Source organism: Lepidochelys kempii, chromosome 6 (assembly GCF_965140265.1).
Source record: "Lepidochelys kempii isolate rLepKem1 chromosome 6, rLepKem1.hap2, whole genome shotgun sequence".
NCBI lineage: Eukaryota > Metazoa > Chordata > Testudines > Cheloniidae > Lepidochelys > Lepidochelys kempii.
Window position 1 is genome coordinate 12,771,444 of NC_133261.1, and position 21,335 is coordinate 12,792,778.

A 21,335-nucleotide genomic window follows, 5' to 3' on the forward strand; every position below is an offset into this window, starting at 1 on the left:
GCTCACGTGGGAAGGGGACACGCTAGGGGCACATGTGGGAAGGGGGCACGCTAGGGGCACACGTGGGAGTGGGGCATGCTGGCAATATGCCAGGAGCATACAGTGGACATGCTAAGGGCACACGTGGGAAGGGGACGCACTGGGGCACACCGCGAGGAAGGGGGATGTGCGAGGCACATGCAGAAGACTTGCCAGGGGGGAACACCCGGGAAGGGGGACTTGCTAGCGGCGCGCGGAGCAGACGGTAGGGGCTCACGTGGGAAGGGGACACGCTGGGTGGGGCTGCACACGGAGCACACGCCAGGGGCACGGGCAGCAGGGGCCCACGCGCGCGCCAGGAGCCGACTGGCGGGGGCAGGCAGCGCTGCAGTCCCGGCCAGGGCCGGTAGGGGGAGCCCAGGCGGCGCCGCGCAGGCCGCCAGCGGGGAGGGGCCCCACCTGGGCGCTGCCCTCGGCCGCCTGCACCGGCGTCCGGCGGCCGCGCGGGGGAGCCGCCGAGTGGAACGAGCCCGGCCCGAGCCTTTCTGTCCCCGCCGAGCCGCCGTCGGGCTCCCCGCCTCTCCCTTCGCCGCGGAGCATGGCGGCCGCCTCCAGGCCCCCGCCGGGCCCCGAGCCCGGCCGGGAGCGTCTGCGGGACGACGGGGTGCGGACCCTCACCTCGGCCGAGCAGGTGGGGCCGGGGCTACGGCTCCCGGCGTGCCCCGCGCGGGCCGGGTTGGGGCGGGGCTGGCCGGGGCGGGGCGGGGCCGGGTTTAGGTTAACGGAGATCAGTGCCCTGCTACTGGCAGGGATGGGGGAGTTTATAACAAGGAGCCAGTCCGGCCTTGCTGCTGCCCTGCTGGGTGATCTTGGGCAAATCCCTTCCTTTCCCCGTGCCTCAGTTTCCCCCCCCCCCCGCGGCTTGTGGGCGCTCTCACCCCTGCAGCGGGGGCGCGCCCGGCGTCGTGCCGCCGGGCCGGGATCAGACACACGTGTTAGTGGCGGTGGTTTAAGGGGCCCCCGGGAACGGGCTGCCCTGGGGAGCGGCGGGAGTCCCCCTGCGCAGGCCTGAGAGCCGGAAAGGGCCCCCTGGCTGCCAGGCTCTGCTGGCCAAAGCGAGGGGAGCGAAGAGAGCAAAGGCTGTGAGTGGCGGGGAGGAAGGAGGCTCTTAAAACAGGCAGATGAAGAGTCCCAGCTGGTGCTAGAGACCGAGGTGATAGACGAAGTCCCGGCGAAGTTCTGATTTCAGTGTCCCTATCTCCCCGCCCAGGGACCGTTTCAGCAGGCAGCTATAAGCGTGGCCTGGAGCGTTGGGTCAGAGTGGAGGAAAGTTCCCAAAAAGATGCATCCGTTTTAGGGTTTTGTACTGGTGCCCGTCACCACAGTGTCTGGGCCCCTCCCACATTCATTAGATGGGCATTGCAAGGTCCCTAGTGGACTTTGAGTCTTCCACACGTCTCCCTTCTCCGGCCATGGGACGCTCTCCTTGGGTAGGTTTGTTGTACTAACAGGCATTCTGTTTCTGGCGGAAGAGCTGTATTAAAGGAGATGTGGTGGCATTTCCTAAAGCTGCCCAGGCTTTGGATTCGTTTAATCTCTGCTGGAAGTTTGTTCTGCAGCCAGATCCCTTTGAGTGCTTTATTTCAGTCTCTTATAGGCTCTCACACACTTCGCCCGGGGTTTTAGGCTCTGCATTGCCCCGGAGAAGTGCTCCAGAGGTGGAGATGCAGTCTCTAATGCAGCTGGGCTTTGGTCCATTAATAGCTTTCAGAATCGGGACCAGTTGGCTGTTGTCTCTTTAAATGAAGGGGTAGGGTTCTTTCCACAGAGTGTAGCTGATTAGGCTCTGGAGAGATTCGGGTGCCCATGCTGGCTGGCTGTGCTGTGAATGTGTGCGCCCTAGTCGCAGGGACAGTATTTGCTGAGCTTTTTGCATTAATTGCGTGACTCAAACCTGGCACATCTGTGCTGGAAACAGGAAGTTCTCTCTGGTGGTGGCAAAGATGAGAACATTTTGTCCCTCTCCCCTTCTGTCTGTGGCACCTCTGTCAAGTCAGAGGCCTGATGGGGAGGGAGAAATAGCCGTGTGGGTGTGTTCAACAGGAAAAAGACACTGACAAATGGAGATGTATGCTGAGCCCCAATAGGTCGGTGTGGCCCTGGCATTCTGAAGTATGGGATACAAAACCACTACTAAATCCATCCAGAACTGCCCCCAGTGATTGCCCTCCCTGGAAGTCTGTCTCGCCTGCTAGGCCTCTGGAATGATGATGGATGCTGCCTATGTCTTCTGTCTGCGCGATCTCCTTTCTTCCCCCTCCTGCCTTAAGGGCAGTTGGGGGGTAGGGGGCAGAGGGGAACAAGTGGTGGGGCAGCCCTGCTCAACAGCTGATGGGGTGGGCAGGACCACCTGCTGAAGACCTGATTGGCAGCCAGCCCCAGGGCCACCAGAACAGCAGCCCTGGCCAGACCCATGGGTGCTGAGCACCCGGTATTTTTTCTCCAGGGGTGCTTGAGCTGCTGAGCACCTACAGGGTCGGCGCCTATGCCTCAGCATCTGAAATGGCTTCCTGGATGGGGGGACATCGGTGCTGATCCAGATTTAATAGATTCCAAGGCCAGAAGGAGCCACTGTAGTCTGATCTCCTGTCTAACACAGGCCAGAGAACTTCCCCCAATAATTCCTAGAGCAGAGCTTTGAGAAAAACATCCAGTCTTGATTTAAAAATGATGAGTGATGGAAAATCCACCACAAGCTTAGTAAATTGTACCAGTGGTTCATTACTCTCATGGTTAAACATTTACACCTTATTTCCAGTCTGGATATGGCTAGCTTCAACTTCCAGCCATTGGATCGTGCTATGCCTTTGAATTTCTGGAGTTCATCCCCCAGGGCAGGACCAGCAGGCATGAAAATGCTTCTGGATCCTGGATTCTTATCTGTGAGAGACCTGCTGCTGGTGTTCGCTATGGCCGGCAGTTCACTTAATGCTACAACCCCTTTCCACAGTATCATTTTTCTGACTAGTTATTAAGGGGTTATTTGTTTTTTTTTTCCTGGCGGCCAGACTGCGTATAATGGAAGTGTTCCATATTGGTGTCTAGGCACTTATTCCTGGGCCCAGATCTCAGTGGGGTATTCCCGTGAATACCCTGCTCATGCTGAGGCTCTTCACTGAGTTTGTAGTCAGGCACTGGCCTTCCCTGTGGTTTGTGACCACATACCATACGTGCAAGCCTCAGGTCACCACTAGTGTGGTCTAACGCTGCTCGGGGCATGCCTACAAAATGTTGAATTTAAATACGGGCAGCTGCCAGTGCCTTGTTTAAACCAGTGGCTCTCAACCTTTCCAGACTTCTGTACCCCTTTCAGGAGTCTGATTTGTCTTGGTATCCCCAAGTTTCACCTCTCTTAAAAACTACTTGCTTACAAAATCAGACAAAAAAACACAAAAGTGTCACAGCCATGCTGTGAAATTGAAAAATTGCTGACTTTCTTATTTTTACCATATAATTATAAAAAAAAGCAATTGGAATATAAATATTGTACTTACATTTCCGTGTAGAGTATATAGAGCAGTATGAACAAGTCGTTGTCTGTATGAAATGTTACTTTGCACTGACTTGGCTAGTGCTTTTTATGTAGCCTGCTTTTTATGTAGTTGTAAAACTAGGCTACTATCTAGACGAGTTCATATACCCCCTGGAAGACCTCTGCGTACCCCCGGGGTACACGTACACCTGGTTAAGAAGCACTGGTTTTCACTGTCACTCCTGCTGGTGCTACCCCTAGTGGAGGATGTTGCAGATCCAGGGTCGGAGGCTCAGATTGCCCCTTCTGGCTCAGTTGTGCAGCATGCTGCTGTCCAGCCGCAAAGTGGCTGCGTTTTAGGGGTGTTCTGTGCGTGTGTATAGCATCTAAAGAGCTTTGGGATCCTTTAGAATGATCTAAACACAAGGCGGCAAATACAAATAGTACCAGGGACAGGACTTCTATGTTCAGCGTCAGTAGAGGCTGGATTTCTGATGGTGGGGAGAGGGACACTGGAGCCATTTACTAAAGCAAGGTTTTGGGTAGGTGAGGCTTTCCCCAGCTCTAGCATAGAGAACTCACTGGCTCCCCAGGACACGCTGCCTTAATGTTAGAGGGAAGGAGCTCCAGTTCTGGAAGAGTTCCTGAGTCCTGCACAACTGAAGCTGTGCTCTGTTGTCTGTGTTGCTGGGGTGTCGAGACCCCAATCGTGGGCCGGGACCCCCCCTGTGCTAGGTGCTGTATGGAGAGAACGCCGATGGTCCCTGCCCCAAAGACTTTGTGGTCTAAGTGTAACATGAGCGACAACAGGTGGATACGACATATAAACGGTGCAGCTCCCGGGATGGGGAAGAGCAAAGCTCCGGGGCTGGTGCAGCCCTGGTGAACATATTGACCAGACGTTTACCAGAGTAAATCAGGGTTTCACCACATAGTGTTTTCTGGAGAGTCTCCAATATCGTAGAGCAGGCAAATGCTGCCCACAATATATTTGTGTTCCTGGGTTGGGGTAGATGAGTGCAAATTCCTCCTACGCTAGGCAAGGCCAGCGCTCTTAGGAGGGGAGAGCTCGTGATCGTTTTCTCGCTATTTGTGAAGCACGCACGTGGCTCAAGAATGCGCCTGTCATGACCCTTTTCTTAGAGCTTTGTGGTGTCTGAGTCAGTCGATTCATGTTTCTTTCCCCTCTTTTGTTAGGAAGGGTTTACCGAACGCCTCAGCTGAAAGTGATGCTTTATGAGACGTGTCCTGCGTTCGCATTTTCCTAGAAACAGAGGATTCTTTAGTTGTTTTAATTAGAGAGCGTTAGCTAATTTTCTGTCCTCCCCACGGTGAGCCTGTCTTGCTTTCTTTGAGGTGTGCGGAGCGGAAAGGGAGGGCCCTCAGGATCAGCTGGATGGAGAAAGGGCGTGGAAGATACTTTAGGAGGAAAAAAAAATCTCTTGGCATCTTGCTTGTGATTGTTACTTATTAGGGATATGAGGGTAGCACCTAGGAGCACCAGCTGTGGCCCAGGACCCACAGTGCTAGGCGCTGTGCAAACACAGAATGAGAAGACAGTTCCTGCCTTAAAGAGCTTACTGTCTGTTTCTGTTTTGTCTGGGTTGTCTAGTTAGCATGGAAGCTCTTTGGAGCAGGGATTGTGACTTTCTTTGTGTCTGTCCAGCCCCTACTGCAGAAAGACCCTGATCCCGATTGGGGCCTGTGAGTGCCCCCATAAGAGAAACACTAAATAATCTTAGTGCTGATGAAGGTGTCAGCCTGACAACCCTGAAGACTTGTAGCCCTCTGTTCTCACCATGGCTTTGTACACGCAGATCCGCCTCATTCCTGCCCTGAAATGATTCCCTGCAGTGGTGAAGGGGGAGTTTGGTGTTTCTGGCTCACGCAATGCTTGGCCTCTCTGACTTGCATCTCCAGGGAGCGGCATCAGTAGCTGTGTTTATAGTTTCCCAGCTCTTCCAACAGAATAAAAATCCCTTTTGTCTCGGGTATAACTAGAAAAAACAGGATTGTTTCCAGATCCAGAGGATACCCACGCCACATCCAGGTCGTTACATTATGAAAAGATATTGCCATCGGCTTTGCCGAGCACACAGTTAGTGTGCTTCAAAAAACAGACCTAGGGGTTATACTACCAAATCGAGTTAATGTTTAAATTTAGATCTCTCTGCTCTCCCTCACCCGGGAGTTCTGGGCTGGATGCAGGGATCAGCAGGTGAGATTCTGCAGCCCGTGTCATTCAGGAGGTCAGCCTAGATCAGTAGTTCTCAACCAGTTTATCATTCTGGGCCGCGTATGCACAAATTTGTTACCTGGGTCACAGGTTGAGAACCACAGCGCGCCCCCCACAGACCCCTATGCCCAGAACCTCCCGCCCAGAGACCCCTCCACAAAATGGGGCAAGGAGTGGAGCCCTGGGCAGGGGGGCCTGGCGGCAGGGACCCTGGACCCTGCTGTGTGGGGCCGGGTGGTAGGGTAGCCAGACGGCAGCCCAGATACTGACCCCGGACCCTCTATGGGGCCAGCTGGACAGCAGCCCTGGACCCCTCCATGCGGGTCCAGCAGGTGATTCCCACCACACCACATGCTGCCTGGCTGGGAAGCCCAGACCCCTTGGTGCTGGGCGGCCAGGCAGCCAGTGATCCGGACCTGCGTGGCCCATGGCCTTTAGCACACAGCTGGGCTGCAGCTATGTGCTAATTGGGCTGCGAGTTGAGAACCGCTTGGATGAATACAATAAGGCCAGAAGCACCAGAATCTGTTAATCTGTACACCATCCTAAAGTAAAAATGTCTCAATCTCTCATATTCCCAACCAAAAAAATCACAGACGGAGTTAAAATTGAGTATATATTATTAACTGAAGAGTAAGAAACATCTCAGAGATTATGTGATTATCTCCCAAAACGAGCATTAGAAACTCAGAAAATTGAGAATTAATTTAAAAGAAATCCAGGGTCTAACACAATCCAGTGGCTGGAAGTTGAAGCGAGAGAAATTCAGACTAGAAATAAGCTGCAGTGAGGGTAATTAACCATTGGAATGACTTGTGTATGGTTGTGGTGGATTGATTGGATGTTTTTGTAGTAACTGTATAAAAGGTATACATTTAAAGAAACACTTTCTCAAACAAATTCAGTTATATTACCCATCGCTGACATGAGCTAAACACACTACGTTTTAAGTATCACAGCAATCCGTGGATTAATTCAGGGAAGTCCTATGGCCTGCATTCTCCAGGAGGTCAGACTGGATGGTCACGGTGGTCCCTTCTGACCTTAGAACCTATGAGGCATTAAGGTCTGGAGACATATAGATACGGCACCCAGACAGCCTTAACTCGGCTTTATAGGGGTGCCATGTAATAACAATCCAATTATAGTGTCATACTTTTTGCTATCGGAGGTCCCGGAGTAAAGTGAACTGGTTTTTAAAGGCAGTTTTTTTCCTCATGGCCAGTTAAACTGAAGCCTGGCTGAGGAGCAGTTTTCTTTTCAAGCTTCCTGATAAGCTGCTTCTCTGTTGGAGATACATGAATTCACCTTGGACAAACAAAAATCATGTCGGGTTGATTGATGGCTTACAGGTACATTTTGATTCCTTGAAAAGGAGCCTCCGATAAGGAAAGCTAATATATACTTAGCTGAATAAACCCTGTCGGATCAGGAGGGGTTCTGACACGATAGAGGAAAAGCCTTTTGAGAGTTATTGGCGTCCATTGATTTCTTTAGGGAGTGGTGAAATTTGCAAAACACGGCACCGTTGCTGCCAGATCCAGCTTTGTACGTTTGCAACCTGATGAATTCCAGAACCAGCGACTGTGGTTACGCAGCCAACTGCTGTCCCTACCCCTCACGTGAGAAGTGGCAAGGGCAACTGAAGGCACCATGTGGCGCTGTTGGGCCATGGTTCCGTTGGCTGCTTGTAGAGGTGATATTTGGGTGGCTCTTAGCTCTCTGAAACCCGAGACATCTCTGCCCTCGTACCTCAGAAACAGAGCATCTATCAGCTCTTGGCCAATTGGAAAAGACCGACAAGAGTGACTGCCCAGAAAACCAAGTAGCAGAGATGTTCTAGTAAAGACCCTGGCGGTTGTACTGCGTCTTCGGAGTGGCACAGTGGCCAAGGCCCTGCTCCAGCATGCTGCTAGGCACATGCCTGCCTCTGCTCACGTGAGCAGCCCTATTGACCTCAGTTAGACTGACTGGGTCAAGTTAGGTGTGTGCTTAAGAATTGGTCGGACTGGGGCCTATACGTTCATTACTGTTGCGGAAAGGGATTTTGGAGTGGCCAGCCGCCTAGACAAGAGAGATTGGGAATTCATGGTATACACAAGACTGATGCTTTTAAGGCACTCCTAGCCCCTTCCTGTAATCGTTCTTTAAGATCTGTCTTTGGAGCATAGAGTCATAGCAACACAGGCCTGGAAGGGACCTCGAGAGATCATCTAGTCCAGCCCTGTGCTGAGGCAGGAGCAAGTCAACCTGGCCCATCCCTTGCAGGTGGGACAAACACCTGCACTTAAAAACCTTCCTCAGGGTGAGTTTGTAATTCACAGCCGGGTGTTACTGCTGAGCCTTTCCCTTAAAAGATCTGGTGACTTGTGGCGCTTTCTTGTTGACTGGAGAAGGTTGACTTGCTGCTGTCCCTTGGTGGTTGGTAGTCAAGTGTGATCTGTAAATTGACTTGTCTGCCTTGTCGGGCCTCAGCGTGCTGTCCTGGCGGAGGGCGGTGCCCAGGTGTTAACAGGGAGAACGTCCCCCTGTGTTGTTTTCTCTCTCCAATGATAACACATCTACGGTTCCTTCCATTGTCTGCGCACGGGTTTTGTACCGATTGTAACTATGTCGGTTAGGGGGATCGTTGTTTTTACCAGTAGAGGCATACTGCTCCAACGCCTGATGGGGACAGTTACACTGGGGCTAATTCATTCCCCCACCAGTACGGGAACAGCTGTACTAGTATAAGGACCTTGATACTGACAAAACTGCATCCACACTAGGGAGAGATTATGCCGCATTCAGTAGCCCGGGACGAGCTTGTGGCGGACAAGGCCTAAGCACTCTGCTAGACCTCCTGGAGTGTGCCCAAAGCCCATTTCACGCACAGGGAAAGTGAGGCAGAGTGGGTGAGTGATGTCCCACAGCCCCACAGGGGGTTGGAGACAGGATGAGAACAGAAGAGTTCCTGACTCGCTGTCCTGGGGTCAGACCACCACATGGACTGGAAACACATGTTGATATTGATCCCGGCTTTCCTCGCCCTGTTCTGTTGGTGAGAGTGAACTTGCTCAGACATGAGAAGCAGCTGGGGATGCCCATCCAGCCACGCTACAGGCCTCTTTGCTGGCCAGGGGATCAGAACGCCAGAAGCTGTGTGTGGCTCTGGCAGTGTGGTCTTTTCTCATGTTGTCGTCCTGTAACTCTGCCCTGGAGTCTGCTGTCTGGTCCTAACTGAGCTGGTCTTAACTGAGCTGCTCCTGCATGGCTGGATGGGCTGTAGTCACAAATGCTGCTTGCTAGGTAAACTTGGTGAGGTTGCTTTTCAAAACTAAAGATCTCTTTTTCTTCCCCTCGCCCCTTCCTTTCTGCTGCTTCATGACCGTCACTCCCTGCAGACCAGAGTGGAAGACTTGGTGCAAGAGGTCTTCAGCGCTTACAAGACGAACCACCACGCCTCACAGTAAGTTACTGTAGCAGACCCAATAGAAACCAGGGGAGGAGTGTTTGACCTGGGATTTTTGGGTGAACTTTGCAGTGTGGTGCATTTGGAAGTCGTGTCCGCTGGCCAGGTTTTAACCTAGGCCAAAGCACAGCCTCAAACGTGCTACTCTCTGTCTTGGTGGTGATTGTCAGTCGTGTTAAGTGGACACCCTCTTTTTGCCCATCAAGAGAGAGCCCAGGAGTCAGACATCCCTGTCTCTGCTTTTCCATCTCACGTTGGTTTGCTCACGTGTTCTGGCTGGCTGGGTCGGAGATGTGGCCCCTAGGAGCTTCCAGTGCAGCCTGATGCTGCATTTAGTATTGATCCAGAAACTACAGCTCCCATCATGCATTGCTCCACTTTGACCCAAGCTGCCTGGCTGCATGTTGGGAGGCAAGAGGATTAGCCGAACACATTTGCCACCTCCTGGGCTAAGCTGTAAGGGTAACTCGCTGGATCTTCAAACCCAACAGCTCTGCTGCTCTGCCCACCTGGTGCGCCCATCCCATAACCTCCCTGCGCAGAACCAGCTTCCATTTGCACGCACAGCGCTGAGTAACACGCCTGTGCAGATGCTGGAAGGGTGGGAACAGTGGGGGATGGGCATAACACCTGCAGCATTGCACCATCCTGTTTCCTGGGTGAACCAGGCTGCCTTTTCCAGGTTGGATTCTGTATGCCCTTAGTCTCTGCTGATTGGCTCTCTGCCCCATCCTCCTCCCACCCCTTCTTCCTCTCAGCGCTTCTCCCTTCTCTTCCTCACTCCCTACTCCTGTTTTTTTTCTCCCTCTTCCCCTTCCTCATATTTACTCCTCCATATCCACTGCCCCCCAATTTAAAACCAAGATCAAATCAAATCCAGCAGCAAAGTATGGAACTAATGGAGTAGCACCAGTCATCATGCATGTGCGAACTAATCTCTTCCCCCATCCAAAGCCTCCTCTGGCTAAAATCCAGCTCCTGCTGCACCTGATCTCAGGTGACCTTTGTTTCCTCTCATGGGAGACCTCTGAGGAATCGCTGTTACTTATGGCAATTGTTGCTCCTACCGTGCACATGCGGGCACTTGACTGAATGCCTGAAATCAGGTGGCCACCGTGTTACGAATGATATTTTCACTCCGATAATTCCCACGGGCTGATAGTTCCCAGCTGAGAGCAGGGCCCTGGTGTGCTGGGGGCTGTACAAACGCAGAGCAGCCCCTGCTCCAGAGAATTCACACTCTAAATAAGAACTGTTCCTGACCTCTGAGGGAAAGGTCCAGGTTAGGATTATGTTCCATACTAGGAGCCAGATTTACAAAGCAGCTTGGGAGTTTAAAGGATAGGTACCTAAGCTAATCCTTAAAAATGCCCAAGCAGGTTAGACGGCTAACTCCCATTGACAGCCAATGGGCCTTAGGCACCTCGACCCTTTGGTGGGCCACTTGGCACGGGTCTGCATCTTTAGGTACCTCAATCCCTGTGTCATTCTGGCCCTTGGTGGCCCAAAGGGAATGAGTACCTCATGCTTCTGTGTTTTAGCTCTGTGGGAACATGCAAATAATGTGGTTCAGTTAACAACCAGTTCCAAGCCCTAGCATGTATTTGACTTAAAACCAGTGAGAGCAGAGACGGGTGAGAAGTGGTGGATTAAAACCACAAACGACCTGACAGAGAGACGGGGGCCAGACTCGACAAGATGTAGAGCAAGAAATTCCAGTCTCTGTAGAAGGGGCAGCTCTGTTGCGAATCAGTTGTTCTCCTGTTCTCTTCCTGCGGGGAGGTCAAATTTCCCAAATCTATTCTAGCAGAGAGGATCACAGCTGGTACTTTGCGACTCACTGGGACTGCCTCGATTGGCTGCACGTGGTAATGCTGGCTGCCCTTTTCAGTGAGATCCCTGCCCCGCCTAGCTGGTGAAAGCTTTTGTGGAGGAATGTAAGAGAGCATCTAGGCAAGAAAATGGGTTTTTAACTGACATCGGAGGCAGTGGTAATGCAAAGAGCCAAGTGAGCATTACGCTTGGCTTCTGGAGGGGGGTCGAGAGCTGCACGGGCTCCTGGGAGAACAGAAGGTTGTTAGTACTCTGATAAATATGGTAGTCCAAACCTTGTGCTTGCTCTCCTAAGCGCTGCTCAGCAGATGGCAGTTATGCCTTACGATAAACTCAGGACCGACAGCTGCAAGGGTGGGGTAGAAAACAGTCCCAGAAGGGTAAAAGGCCCCCCTCCCTATTAATTGAGGAGGGGTGACTACAGGTCAATCAGGTTCAGCTGAGAAGGGGTTACCAGAGATCAATTAGGATCAGCTGAGAGGGAGTTACCTGAGGGCAATTAGGATCAGCTGATTCCAACTATGGGCTGCCTGAGACCTTTTTAAACCCTCCCCTGTTGGTGAGAAGGTGGGGGAAGGCAAGCTGCCAGTAGGCGAGCCTCACCAAGAGGGGAGGCTGCATCCCCTCCCATAGGGGAGGGAAACCGACCTAAAAGACTGGCTGAGAGAAGGAGCGGACTGCCCCTGTGCAGCCAAGAGGGACTGTTTTACCCCAAGCCCATCTCACCAAGTCTAAAAATAGCTGAGGGCTGGTGAGACCGAGAAGGTGCCTTGCCTCAGCCTTCACAGGGCTTTAACAGCAAAGAGCATTTGTGCCCACAATAACAGTATGCACCTGTAAACTCTATATAGGGGGCTAATCATTCCACAGGCCATTCTTCTTGCCCTTAAAATCCCGCCTGTGAGATCCTTTCTCTCTTTGCCCTGACTAACTGGTTGATGTGCTGCTGGAGAAGTGCTTCGGGGAAATCTGTAACTATCTGCAGTTCGTGGTAGCTGCAGAATTTCTTTTCCTGAATCCTCTAGGCTAAGGATGCCTGAACAGTGTCCGGCTGAGGGCTGCATTAGCAGCTCGCATGGTGCTAGAAAGTCGCACTTAATTTGCATCAAGCCTTTCTTACCTTGATCTTGGCTATGGAGGAACTACAGAAGCATGCATTGCAGCCTAGCAGGTCTGAAGAAGGTGGAGTGCCGCATGCTGCAATTTGTCATGTTGCGTGGTAAAGACACAGGCACTTGCAGTCTGCTCTGTTTCATGGAAGTTCTGCTGTCTCTTGGTGTGTATGTCGTGCTTGTTGTGTGGTATCCGAGTGGCCTAGAGGATACCATGTTAGGTCATCCCCGCTCTCAGGGGCTGGGATGTAAAAGACGAATACACTAGTAAACGCTGGGTGAAGCTTCCGAGCGCTCTTCTTCTTCTGTTTGCCTTTTAGATTTGTTCTGCAGCGCGAGAAGCATTTCCACTACTTGAAGAGAGGCCTGAGACAACTGACGGATGCCTATGAGGTAAGCATGCAGTGGCAAAGTCACAGCTGCCTTCTGCAGCCGTCCCATCAGCCACCCCAGTCCCAGAGCTGGCAGCAGCAGTCACCAGGGATCCTATCCAGCTTGTTTCTCAGCTTGTAAAACTTCCCACTTCTTCCCCCTGCCTTCCTCGGCCTGTCAGTCTGCCAGTACAGAGCATGCTGCGGGGGACTCGCGGTTACTGTTTTGTCCAGGGGCACTTTTGCAGGCCATGTTGTAGCTACTGGAGCTCTGGTGCTCATTCCATTGCAGTCCTTGCATTTAAAGGCCCAGTACCATTGATTGGTTATCACTGGGGTGTTTTATGCTTATCTTTGATGCATTTTCCCAGTTTTCTAGGTGACTGGTTTAATTTCAGTTAGGCATCCTCCTTTGCTTCTCTGCTGATGCTGTGTGCCATTAAATGGCTGAAACAGCATGCCCCAGAGGTGGCTGCATTTCAGCAGTGAGTGGAGTGATCTCTGTGCTGTGTATATGGTCTGTAAAGCACTCTGGGATCCTTCAGGATGAAAGCCTTTATTATTGTTATAGAGTTACTTGCTTTCTAGATTCTTTGTGGAGCGTCTCTATAATTTTCATGGCTTTGCAGGTGTTATGAGTTCCATGCCCTCCTAGTCCTCTGATCTACCTTGACATGCATTGTGACTTTTCTACTTCTCTTCCTTAGAATAATTTCAGTTGCTCGCTAATTCACCCCAGAGCCGTACAAGTGAATCAGCTTCATTGTGCTTGTCCTCAGCGTAGCCCTGTCTCCATCTCCCTGCTGCCGCGTAACAAACGTATTGTCGGCAGTGCCAGTCCAGGATCTGACTGCTGTCGTCTTTCCCCTTCTGTAGTGTCTGGACGCCAGCCGCCCCTGGCTGTGCTATTGGATCCTGCACAGTTTGGAGCTGCTAGACGAGCCCATCCCAGAGTCTGTGGCTTCGGAGTAAGTCCTGTTCGGTGTGTGGTTGGTACTCTGTAACGATGCCTATTGCAGCAGGAGGTTTGCAGTCCGTAAGACAGGATATTTGAACATAAACTCCTGGAGATCTCTTCTTGGTCTCCATGATATTTACAAGTACTGTACTCTGGTCTAGTGGGCAAAACGGGAATCCTTCCTTCTCCTCAGGTTGGCTTTTAAACCATTGTAAAACCTTCTGCTTAGCACCAGCCAGGGAATCTCACCAACTGGGTCCTACACCAAGCCCAGCGACTTATCGCCTACATGGTATCAGTTAGAAAGACATGGGGTCTTGATTGAGAGGCTCCAGGTAATGGAGAACCTGCCTCCTGCCTAGGTGAGCTGTGTGGGGAGTGGGCGGCCCCTACCCTCGCTCTCTGACCTCACACAGGTCCGTGAGCTGCCCCACTGGAAATCGGATGCAGCAACTGGCTCCGACTTAAGAGGAAACGAAACCAAGTTGCTCTGGCACTTCAGGATGAATTAATCCCTGGGGTAACTCCACCGCCTGCGCTGGACTCGCACCTGGGAGGAACGTGGCCCATTCTGTTTCATCCCAATACTACGTAAGGTGTCCCCATTACCTCCTGTTACCGTTCGCCAAACAGGGGATTGAACAGTGCCGCTTTTTTGTGCCGGGGTAGGAGAGAACTGTAGCACTCATAGGTGTGGATCTGGCCCTGGTGTCACTGGCCTGTCAGCTGCAGCCAGCATGGTTTATAAACCAATCACCCTCTTTAGCTCTCTTGGTATTTCTCTCTCTGAGGGTTACCTCCCGCTCCTTCGCGGAGTTGCTAGGCAGAGAGCACTGACTCCCCCATTCGGCTCCGTGTCAGCCCAAGACTTCTAGCCAAGCTAAAGCACGTCTCTTGTGATCTGCTACTGATTCGTTGCGTGACAATGTTCAAGTCCCGTAGGGCCTGATTTTCCAGTAAGCCAAGATGGGAGGCCTCTCTGGACCCGTAAGCTTGCCTTGTCCACGCAGGCCAGGGCTTCACGCACACCAATGGGGCTGCATGCCGTGGGAGTGCTCCAGTTCCCAATGCGGCTGTGCAGTTGTCATCTGCATGTGGACCTGGGGCCTTCACCTGCTGACAATCAGGGCGGTAACGTCTCTGTACCTGCGGTTGTGTCTGCCATAGAAATCACTGCTCTGACCCACAGAGAGGGCTGTTTTGTGGCTTAATTCATGAGTGTTAATTTGGGCAGGATGCTTCCAGGTTTCCAGTGTCCCAGGACTGTCAGAAGGTATGGGAACCCAGTGGCCCTGGCCCCTCCAGAGGAAGAGCAGGCAAGTGTGTGGCAAATGGAGAAAAGACACCCCAGTGTTCCTGGAGACTGTGCCAGCCATGGGGACGGCACACAAACCTCCTAAGCAGGTGGAGAAGGTGATGTACAGTGCCCAAGAACTGGAAAAAGAAGGGACCTCCCCAGTCCAAATGGTTACGGAAGGGCTATGTCTGATTGCAGTGGTGCTGACGGGGGTTAAGCAGGGAGAGGGTGCAGAGCTCCCAGCGTCTCACGGTGCCAATGCTGGAATGAGCCCCACACCCTGCAGGGGGATGGCACGGCTCAGCTCTGGGTTCAGCAGCCGCAGAAGGCTCTGCTCTGTTTGGTCATTTGGATCAAGTTTGAACCAGGGGGATACAGAGCACGAGAATGGGGAATCCCAGGGAAAGAGAGAGAGAAAAAAGACAGATCATGGATGAAACCGAGGGGAAGGAGAAGGCCAAGCAGAGGGCCAGAGGGAGATGAAAGAGGAAATGGGCATGCTGGACTGAAAGGAGGAGCACTGTAGATTACTAGAGAGGCAGCTGGATATGGGGCAGAATCTACTCTGTGCTCCAGTTAGGGTTTATAGTTGGGTCTCCCTGGGCTTTCCAGTCTCTAAGTGTGTTTGAGCAGAGAGGGGAGCTGTGCAGCCAGGCACTGAGAGGGTTAACGGTGGGCTTGCTGCACCCAGAATTGCTGAGTCTGACTCCCTGTTGTAACCCTGGGGTGCCCCCTGCACCATCCCGCAGCAAGAGCTGCGGTGATTGGAGGCCTTTCCGAGCCCTCCACACCCTTGCATGTGACCTAACACCACTCCTTAATCAGGTGCCGCTCACAGAAGCGGGACGGGTTCTGCGTCTCCATCCTCCTCAGTGGGCGTTCAGACAGGCTGCCGGGTCGCTCTGCCCCTTATCGATTGCATCTCTGCCTCGGCCTTTGAGAACATCTCATGTGCAGCTTCTCATCAGTAACATCAGCCTGGCCCGAGCAAGGTTCAGACCAAGATGTGGGAGATGATAGGTGCTTGCTTCATGCAGATAAACTACAAATTCCCCTGCTGCTTTGACAGCCAGCTCTGTCTGAGACACTGGAGTGAGGAGAGCTGTACAGACAGCTAGCTCGCTAGCACCTGCTGTTCGAAGCGGTTTACCCCTGCCCAGCTGCGCTGATGCAGTCCTGGTTTTCCTGTTGGGTGTCTCTAGAAACTAAATAAATCTGTTAGCTGCAGCCATGGCGTATCTGTTTAACCGCCATTTCAGTTCCCACCCCTACTCTCTGCTGGACCCCTCTGTCCCACAGGTAGTGGCTTGCTGTCCTGACAAGCTTCCAGGTGTGTTGTGCAGGTGCATTGTCCAGGCCCGGCTCTGGCTCAGCGTCACCCGTCCCGCACCTGGGAGCGACGCTGGAGAGCAATCCCTGGAGGTGCTTTTGTCTGGGTGCTTGGCCAGCTCTCCCCCTTCCCGCCCCTGCATGGATAACGCTGCTTCTGCAGCACAAAAGCACTTTGTGCCATTCATCCTACTCCAACAATAACCCCCATTGTTGCCTTCCTGCACGGCAGGGGGCATCTTGTGACAGTTGTCGATGGTGGTGATAAGGACTCGAGCCAGTCACCTCCTCCAGGACGCCACCCCCTTCTCTTGTGGGCAGAGAGCTGTGCAAAGGAAGGCGCTGGCTGAGGTGCAGCACGGGGAGGTTGGTCACAGATTCAGTGAGGCCGCATGCACTGGTGGGGAGGGAATGCTGCCGGTCCGGCAACGCTGCCGTGCATCTCGGAGACTGAGACGGGAGCACACGGGCGGGAGGGGAGCTGCTCTGGTGCTTCTGGGCTGAGCTACTTGGCAGTGCCTGGGCTGAGCTACAGGCAGGCGCTGCTGATTAAGAGGAGCTGTGTGGAAAGGGAAGGCAGTGTTGTGTAGGGGGTAGGGGACTCAGGAGACCTGGGTTCTGTTCCCAGATCTGCCACTGGCCTGCTAGGTGACCTTGGGCAAATAACTTCCCTTCCTGTGCCTCAGGTTCCCCACCTGTAAAGTGGGGACAAGGATACTGACTCACGTTGGAAAGCGCTTTGAGATGAACTGATGGAAAGCGCTAGGGGTTATTAATAATAATTAGCACTGTTGATTAATTGCAGCTAACTCACACGATTAACTTTACACACATCGCTGGCAAATGCATCAAGCACTCAAATTGAAAAATAAATGAGAGAAAAGTGCTTTCCCCCTCTGATCTCTCTCACTGCTTCTGATCTTCCTTATTACAGGGCAGAAAAAAGGCTTCAGGCAGAAGAGTGATCCACCCCTTTAAACTAACAAATGTTTTCTCCTGTCCAAAGCAAAGAAGAAAGGCCCTGAGGTGATAAGAACTGCAATGGGATATTATTATTACTAGGGCTGTCAAGCGATTAAAAAAATTAATCGCCGTTCTAATCACACTGTTAAACAGTAGAATACAAATTGACATTTATTAACTATATTTTGGATGTTTTTTACATTTTTAAATGTATTGATTTCAATTACAACACAGAATACAAAATGTACGGTGCTCACTTTATATTCTTATTTTTTATTACAAATATTTGCACAGTAAAAATGATAAACAAAATAGTATTTTTCAATTCACCTCATACAAGTACTGTAGTGCGATCTCTTTATCGTGAAAGTGCAATTTACAAATATAGATTTTTTTTGTTACATAACTGCACTCAAAAACAAAACTGCAAAACTTTAGAGTCTAGAGTCCACTCAGTCCTACTTCTTGTTTAGCCAATTGAGAAGAGAAATAAGTTTGTTTACATTTACAGGAGATAAAGCTGTCTGCTTCTTATTTACAATGACACCAGAAAGTGAGAACAGGCATTCGCATGGCACTTTTGTAGCCGGCATTGCAAGGTATTTATGTGCCAGATTTGCTAAACATTTGTATGCCCCTTCATGCTTCAGCCACCATTCCAGAGGACATGCTTCCATGCTGATGATGCTTGTTTAAAAAAAAAAAATGCCTTAATTACTTAGGCCTTATCTATAGTACTGATCTACTTAGGCCTTATTTACAGCACTGAAACTTTCTCACTCAGGGGTGTGCTGTAAAGTGGCAGTGTAGACAGTGCACCAGCACTGGGAGCTACTTCCCTCATAGGGGTGGTTTTTTTACAGCGCTGGGAGAGCTCTTTACAGTGCTTTCACATTGGTAGTGAAGACATACCCTTAGTGACTGAACTCCTTGGGGGAGAACTGGATGTTCCCTGCTCTGTTTTACCCACATTCTGCCATATATTTCATGTTCTAGAAATCTCGGATGATGACACACCATATGTTGTTCATTTTAAGAACGCTTTCACTTCAGATCTGACAAAACGCAAAGAAGGTACCGATGTGAGATTTCTAAAGATAGCTACAGCACTTGACCCAAGGTTTTTTAAGAATCTGAAGTGCCTTCCAAAATCTGAGCGGGACGAGGTGTGGAGCATCCTTTCAGAACTCTTAAAAGAGCGACACTCTGATGCGGAAACTACAGAACCCAAACCACCAAAAAAGAAAATCAACCTTCTGCTGGTGGCATCTGACTCAGATAATGAAAATGAACATGTCAGTCTGCTTTGCTTTGGATCGTTATCAAGCAGAACCCATTATCCGTATGGATCCATGTCCTCTGGAATGGTGGTTGAAGCATGAAGGGACAGATGAGTCTTTAGCACATCTGACATGTAAATACCTTGCGACACCGGCTGCAACAGTGCCAGGTGAACGCCTGTTCTCGCTTTCAGGTGACATTGTAAACAAGAAGCAGTTAGCATTATCTCCTGCCAATGTAAACAAACTTGTTTGCCTTAGTGATTGGCTGAAGTAGGACTCATTGGACTTGTAGCCTTTAAAGTTTTACATTGTTTTATTTTTGAATGCAGATTTCTTGTACGTAATTCTACATTTGTAAGTTGCACTTTCATGATAAAGAGATCCCACTACTGTACTTAGGTGAATTGAAAAATACTATTGCAAATATTTGTAATAAATAAATATAAAGTGAGCACTATACGCTTTGTATTCTGTGTTGTAATTGAAATCAATATATTTGACAATGTAGAAAACATCCAAAAATATTTAAATAAATGGTATTCTATTGTTTAACAGAGCGATTAATCACAGTTAATTTTTTTAATTGCGTGATTAATCACGATACATTTTTTTTTAATTGCTTGACAGCCCTAGTAGTAATAATACCCCATTGCAGTTCTTATCACCTCAGCGCCTTTTCCTTTGCTTTGGACAGGAGAAAACATTTGGTAGTTTAAAGGGGATAATCATCCTTCTGACTGAAGGCTTTTTCCTGCCATGTAACAAGGACCCTGAACGTTACCAGCAGCGAGAGAAGGGATCAGAGGGGAAAAGCACTTTTCTCACATTTATTTTTCAAATTGAGCGCTTGATGTATTTGCCAGCAGTGTGTGTACAGATGTGCTGTTTCTCCCCACCTCCACCTCTTTCCCCCCCCCCCCTGCCATCACCCGTTATGGGGCACAGATGTTTGTAAAGATCTGAACCCTCCTGATGCTGTGAGAGCACTCCAGGCATGTGGAGCGCATGTTGAAATCACCTAGGTGTCAGGCGGACCATGTCCCTTTTAACTGCAGAGACTCTGTGGACAGGGAGCTAGAAGGGACTTGGCCCCCCCGTGACCTGTTGCCAGGTGTGTCCCAGCTGCTTTGCTTGGTTGTTATTGAGCTGCCAGATACTCTTGATGTTGTGAGTCAGTGGTTAGTATCTAGTTTAGCACTCGCTTGATCCCTGCCCCTGCCTCTTTTAACAGCATGCTGGGATTGCTCTGGTGATCGCTCTTCTCAGACCCTAGCACCCCTCCCCATTCACCCCAGCTGGCCCTTGGGGCTCTTTGGGATCTACAGGTGTCTGGGTTGGGGGAGAACACCAGCGAGCGCTGTTGCTCTGCTCCCACCCACATTGTTCCTGCTCTTGGGGTGGGGGTGGGGGATAGCACCTACCGTGGTGTTGGAATCTCAGCTCTCATCTTTGCTGGCAGGAAGCTGCGTCCTTAGCTCGGCCGGGCTAATACGGCTGAACTGCACCAGGTGAAGTCCTGGCGCGGATGAGGCACTGTGGAGATTTCACACGTGTTAGCAGGTCAGGGTAAAGGCCAGGGGGAGCCCAGGGTTCCCCCCCTACCCTGCTTAATCACGGGAAGACTCCAGACTGGGCTTGTCTGCACTAGGATTTCCCAGGAGCTGAGAACACACCACCTTTCCTCGGGAAGATGCAGGTGTGAGAGAGAACAGCTCAGAAACCCGGATTGGAATTCCCTTCATGCTGTGATAACAATGAGAACCCCACAGTCGTCTATCGCACTTTCTAGCCACAGATCTCCATGTGCTTCACAAAGAAGGCCAATATCACTATCCACATTTTACAAACGGGGAAACTGAGGCACAAGGCAGGAAGTGACTTGTCCAAGGTCACCCAGCAGGCCAATGGCAGAGCTGGGTTACAGAACCCAGTTCTCCTGAGTCCCAGTCCAGTGCTCTCTCCACTGGAAAAGCTGTTGTGTGAGTTGTAGGGGCAGGGACATGGAAAGAGGAAGTTTTATTGTTTCATCTAATCAGACTGTCCCCTTCAATATACGTCGGACTGGATTAATTTTTATCCCCTCTAAAATCTGCCTGGGCGTGCACACTTATTTCGTTTTGGAAACCCATCTAGCTGCAGGAGGGGTTGCAGTGTCAGTGTTGGATTGTCCCTCGGGAGGTTCTGCCGTTGAATCCACGCACCTGGGGAGATCTATGTGAGTCATGTTTGGGGGTTAGGATTGGGCGAGAACCTGGAGCCATCAATCCATCCAAAACAAGTGATCGGCACTCAGAGCCGTTGCTTTTGACAAACAGACCCCAATCCCAGCTTCCCTGCTGCGAAGAGACACAGCCCACAGTGGCACTTAGCAGGGAACATGCGTCAACCCCATAGTGACTGGGGGCGAAGGAACAAAGCAGGGGAGGGAAATGCAATGAGAAGCCACCAGGCAGGTAACGGTGGTGGCTGCTGAAGATCTCTGTCGTCTCACCAGGCTGATGGTGTCAGCGAACAGGACTGAGCTGCCATGATGAGTGTGGGACTCCCCAAACACACAGATCCAGGCTCTAGCTAGAATTAAGGCCCAGGAGGCGAACCATCAGCACGGTCCGGCAAATCGCTCTTTAAACACCACCTTCCAGAAGCCGCAATTAAAGGGACACTTACGAACACGGGGCTAGAAGAAACTATCCACACTTAGCTGAGCTGTGCAGAGAGGTAGTGGAGACAGCTCAACGTCTGCATGTTCCCTGAGTGACAGTGGGGCTAGAAATTCAACCTGCCTTTTTCCCTGTGAGTTGAGCAGAGCGGCACTTTCCTGCCAGGCCTCTTCTGAAATGTCCCCCTCGCAGGACCTGACCAGCCTGCTAAATCCAGCCAGAGCAAAGGCAGATACAGGTTGGTTGAATGCAAAGGTGTATATACCATGCAGTACTGTATTCAGAGAGGGTCACAGGTACAGAACAAAGCAAACCCCTCTGATGTAACCCT

General features: G+C 51.1%; 1 protein-coding gene across 1 annotated transcript in view; it reads left to right on the plus strand.

Annotated features, from left to right (window-relative positions):
* The first annotated feature begins 520 nt into the window (after positions 1-520).
* The window catches only part of FNTB (farnesyltransferase, CAAX box, subunit beta), a 32,724-nt gene continuing 11,909 nt past the window's right edge, over positions 521-21,335 (plus strand). Inside the window, exons 1-4 of the mRNA XM_073346706.1 lie at positions 521-670; positions 9,131-9,195; positions 12,464-12,536; positions 13,391-13,482. Of these exons, the coding sequence (XP_073202807.1) occupies positions 578-670; positions 9,131-9,195; positions 12,464-12,536; positions 13,391-13,482 (323 nt within the window). The 5' untranslated portion in view covers positions 521-577. The remainder of the gene's footprint in view (positions 671-9,130; positions 9,196-12,463; positions 12,537-13,390; positions 13,483-21,335) is intronic.